This window comes from Atta colombica, unplaced genomic scaffold (assembly GCF_001594045.1).
Source record: "Atta colombica isolate Treedump-2 unplaced genomic scaffold, Acol1.0 scaffold47, whole genome shotgun sequence".
NCBI lineage: Eukaryota > Metazoa > Arthropoda > Insecta > Hymenoptera > Formicidae > Atta > Atta colombica.
This window is the reverse complement of record NW_017259536.1, coordinates 1,890,342-1,895,448: the sequence shown is the minus strand read 5'-3', so window position 1 is coordinate 1,895,448 and position 5,107 is coordinate 1,890,342. Positions and strand designations below refer to the sequence as shown.

Below are 5,107 nucleotides of genomic sequence, written 5' to 3'. Positions count from 1 at the left end.
TTATATTATATTTTAAATTATTCTTATTAAATTATATTTATTTATAATATTAATTCTTTTTTTTAACAAGTTATTTTAGACCCTTGAAATTAATTAGTGCTTTTAATAAATTAATTAAATGGATTTTATATACCATCAGTAATTGTATTACAGAGTCAAGGAGAGTTAAGTAATTGCATGACCTGTCGTTTTTGTTGAATAAATTGCTTAAAAAAATATATTATATATGGTGAATGGATTATCAAAATCTTTAAATTTTTATACGAAATATATGGAAAATATATTTTTGTTAAAATATCTAAAAATTTTGCTAGATATAGATTTGAAAATAATTTTGTTAAAATAATTGTATGAGATGCTTAAGCATGGTAATCAAGCAATATATTGCAATTATTTTAAACGTTCTAACAATTATCTTAATTATCTATCCCACATAATTATTTTGATCGTCTAATTAAAATTATTTTCAAATTTATATCTAACTAAATTTTTAGATATTTCAATAAAATCATTCTTTCTGTGTTTGTTATATCATCTTATATCATTACACACAATTGGTGCTTTTCATTTGGTGACACAAACATTGTTCTGTTTTTATTACTCATGAGAATCTTGATTCACGAAATATCAAGAAAGATAGAAACGACATTATATCGACTTGTGTCAATGTATAAATGGAACGGGCCTCGTGCATGCGTGCGTGCATGCGCGCGCGCGCGCGCACACATACATTATTATTCATGGAAGTTCGGACCGCTTCATTAATTTTATCAAATGATCATGTAAAAAAGACATTATAAAACAGCAATTGTATTATTTTTAAAAAATATTTTAGATCATTTGTAAACATACTAATAATTGCAAAACTTTTATAAATTATTTTTAATTCTATATCAAAATGTATTTTTACCTTTATTTTGTAGAATTGATAGTATCGGTAAATTAAAAAAATTTACTTTTGACATATAGAATTAAAAATAATTTATAAAACTTTTGCTAATTTATCCTCAAATATAGGGATAGGCTGACAACATACACCATAGCATGAGTCCATATTTGTGTTCTCTGAGCGAATTTTTGAAATTTATCGATTATCAATGTTTTATGAAGTAAAGACAACTTTACTTCATTATACTTTTTAACATATAAAATTAAAACTAATTTATAAAACTTTTGCAATTGTTAGTATGTGTACAAATGATTTAAAATATATTTTAAAAAATAATACAATTGCTATTTTATAAAGTCTTAATTTTTTACATGATCATTCAATAAAATTTATTCGAACGGTAGTGAACATATGTATACCCTGGAAAAAATGTTATAAAATATGTGTTATATATATTTTATATATAACTATACATAATTGTATATAAAATATGTCAATTTTATATATAATTATATATAAAACATTTTTCCCTTCGGATAGAAGAATGTTATTAATGTAATAATGACAACAATTATGTTAATATTATTATATGCAGTTTAAAGCATATTTAAGCAAGTGTTATAAAAGTTACAAAATAAAAAGCTAAATATAGTGCACACAAAACGCTTATTATATTTAAAAGAAGTATGTTCTTTTAATTGAAGATATTGATTCTCAAGTTTCCAAGTCAATGAATCATCGGGGGATTCCTCTGTTCTTCTTTCACAATAGCATCTCTTTCGTTTCCAGAAATAAGTCTTCCTTACTCAATATAATTTTTACATCCGCAACATACAAGTACATGCAAATCATATAATTTTTCACACAGACAAGACTGTATATCTACTTGATGGGCATCAGAATATGGATTCTTTTTATTATTATTTGCATCATCGTAAAGAGAGATCCCATCAATAGAGAGGGACGTGCATTAACTTTCAACAAATCTTATCGTTGAACAAATGCGAGATGGATTGTAATCGTATATATTCAAGCAATGCTTATCACAATATCTCGGACCGCTTATAAGTAGTCAAGCAGTGACACTTATTTGGACAGACACTTTCCATTATTTTGTTACTCTCGGTTCGTGCCAATACTTGAGCTTCAAGATTGCAGACCATGTCTCCCGACAATTTGAACGAAATTAACGTCTTTGACGACGCAGCAGATAATATGGACGTCATTAAGACTATAATAGATAGAAGAAATCAGGAAGACGGTTTCTACATTGTGGATATTGGTGATATCATTAACAAACATCGCGAGTGGATCACCAAAATTCCGAGGGTTACCCCACATTACGGTACGTCAATTTTAAGGACCGCTTCTCTCTATAAGATCCATTCTACAATTGCGTAAGCAATTTGTAAGTGGATATAGTTTTAAAAATTAACCAATCACAGTTAAACATGAGGAGAACATTCGATTGTGATTGGTGAATTTTTATAACTACAATCATCTACAATATAGAATGGGCAATTATAGAATAAGCTTAACGTCATTTAAATTTATATTGAAAAAATTCAGATTTCTCACCTTCCTCTAAATTGATTTCAGCGGTTAAATGTAATCCGGATCCGAATGTAATCAAGATATTGGCAGCTTTAAATACCGGCTTTGATTGCGCGTCCGAGGTAAATAAGCTCAGCTTGAGCCGCGATTATATTCTTCAATATTTTAAACATTAATATCTGTATTTATATTTTACTTTTATCGATAATGCACGAATTTATTTCTAAAGTTCTGCAGTACATATCTTCTAAATGCAATTATCGATAAAGGTGAGATGTGAATATTATGAATACGGATATAAAATTTTTACTTCTATATACATTACTGATTTAGTTATAAAATTTTTGCGTTAAAAATGTCTTAAAATAAAATACAACTTGATTGTTATTTTTTGCATTACATCTCTTTTCTTTTCAATTAATTTTTATTAAATTAAATTCAAAAACTAATCATAAATAAATTCTTGTGATTTTTTTACATGACATCTTCCTTTATTTGTAAAAGGGGCAGAATAAGTTTAATTTTAATACGTGTACATAATATGTCGAAATAGCAAGAAATCAGGCAAGTGATGCAGTATGGTGTGCAAGCCGACCGAATCATATTCGCGAATCCATATAAATGCCCATCTCATATCAAGTACGCCAAGAAAATGAACGTCGAACAGATAACCGCCGACAGTGAATTAGAGCTTTTGAAGATAAAGGATCTTTATTCCGAGGCCAAGTGAGTGTGCGAAATCGCTGTGCTTACTATTCGCTTACTATCATGTAGCTACGATCATGTAACTATGTATGCTTACTATCATGTAGCTACGATCGACATCCCGCTTTTCTTTTATCCTTCCAATAGTAATACAATAATCTTGTGATTTAATAGAATAATAATACGCATACGATGCGACGCGAAAAACTCGGAATGCAATCTCGGATTGAAGTTTGGCTGTGAACCGGATGAGGATGCTGTGCGATTGATACAACTTACGGCGAACCTTGGTCTCACTTTACACGGCTTTAGTTTTCACGTCGGTAGTCCATGCGGGGAGCTAAACGCGTACAGCAGAGGTATCGGAATATGCAAACGATTGATCGCGATCGCCAAATCGATGGGTTGCCAGAATGTACAGCTGATCGACATCGGTGGTGGTCAAAATGGAACAGATATCGACAAGGTATACACACTTTGCTCGCGCGTCTTAATTTCTTTCTATTTCGTAGACAAAATAATTTTTAAATTTATTTTTAAATCCCTTCAGCTCGCCAATATTGTCAACGATGCAATTCAAGATCTCGATCCCAGCATAAGAGTTATTAGCGAACCCGGAAGATATTATGTTGAATCGGCATTTACTGTAGCCTCGTTCTTACATTCCAAAAGAATCGTTCATAAAAACGGCAAATTTATGAGAATGTATTACGCAAATATCGGAACGTACAATTCGTTTCTGGATGAATTAATTTGCCCGAATACTAAAGTCCTGCGAATTCTTTTTGAAGTACGCTTTTTAAAGTATAATATATAATTATAAATATTATGTGACTTATTGAATATTATTATCAAATATCATGTATGCAAAATTGTTTTGTTGATGTAAAGTAATTCATTATTAATTTGTATAGCCGGCGAGTGATGAGAAATTTCTTTCGACTTTGTGGGGACCGACTTGCGATTCGTTTGATGTAATTGCTAAAGATGTATTATTGCCAGAACTTCATATCGGCGATTGGTTAGTTTGGGAAAACGTAGGTGCTTATAGTTTATGTCTGTCCACCACATTCAATGGATTTCCAATTCCAAAAGTCATACCGTTTATTAGGAAAACTCAGTGGTCAGTACTAATTCATTAAATTTTTCCTTTCACACGCACACGCACACACACACACACACACACACACACACACGCACGCACACACGCGCGCGCGCACACATACATACACACACCATGCGCGCGCGCACGCACGCACGCACGCACATAAAACACACGTATACAATTTTATTTAGTTTACGTTTTTATTATAGAGATTACTTAAACAAAATGTTTAAAAATTCCTGTAAATTATTCTAAAACACTGGCATTGTTTAATCTAATTTTATTTAATAATTGAATGAAACATTAATTTTTTCAGGGAAAATTTAATGACGGAGATCAAACTGATGCAAAGATCTATGGAATTCATAGAATGGTCCAAATCAGTGGAAAGAGAGCATTACATTGAAAACCGCTGACAAAATAAATTAATAGTTAAAATAAAATTTAAATAGATACTTAAGTTTTTTATCAATTATTTGATTTTTTAATAATTTTTAATAATTATTATTCATTATCTCAATATCTATATAATCGCTTTCATCATGTGGATGTAAATATACTAGTAATTAGGATGTTGCGATTTTATAATGTAATGACTAATATTGTAAATGTTTAATTATTCTTTACGATTTTACATTTATAATATGAAAGCCAGATTCTTGTCTTATTGTTATCTTATCGAGACTTATCGAGTCCAGCGATCTTGCAAATAGTTAGGCATCTTGTGAGCAGTCTTCGTCTTTTTATATTATATGTATATAATTATAAACGTGACGTCAAATGATGTAATGTTAACTACTTTTAAATTATTTTTGAGAAAAGTATCCCGGGAAAAAATATTTATGTATGATCAT

The 5,107-nt window shown here is 30.0% G+C and overlaps 1 protein-coding gene across 1 annotated transcript; it reads left to right on the top strand.

The window, feature by feature from the left end:
* The first annotated feature begins 2,050 nt into the window (after positions 1–2,050).
* LOC108691539 (ornithine decarboxylase 2-like) lies at positions 2,051–4,669 on the top strand. The gene is made up of 7 exons (XM_018199319.1): positions 2,051–2,234; positions 2,489–2,565; positions 2,997–3,169; positions 3,323–3,614; positions 3,699–3,938; positions 4,063–4,271; positions 4,570–4,669. Exons 1-7 carry the CDS (start codon positions 2,051–2,053, stop codon positions 4,667–4,669), a joined length of 1,275 nt encoding a protein of 424 aa, XP_018054808.1.
* Positions 4,670–5,107: the final 438 nt, after the last annotated feature.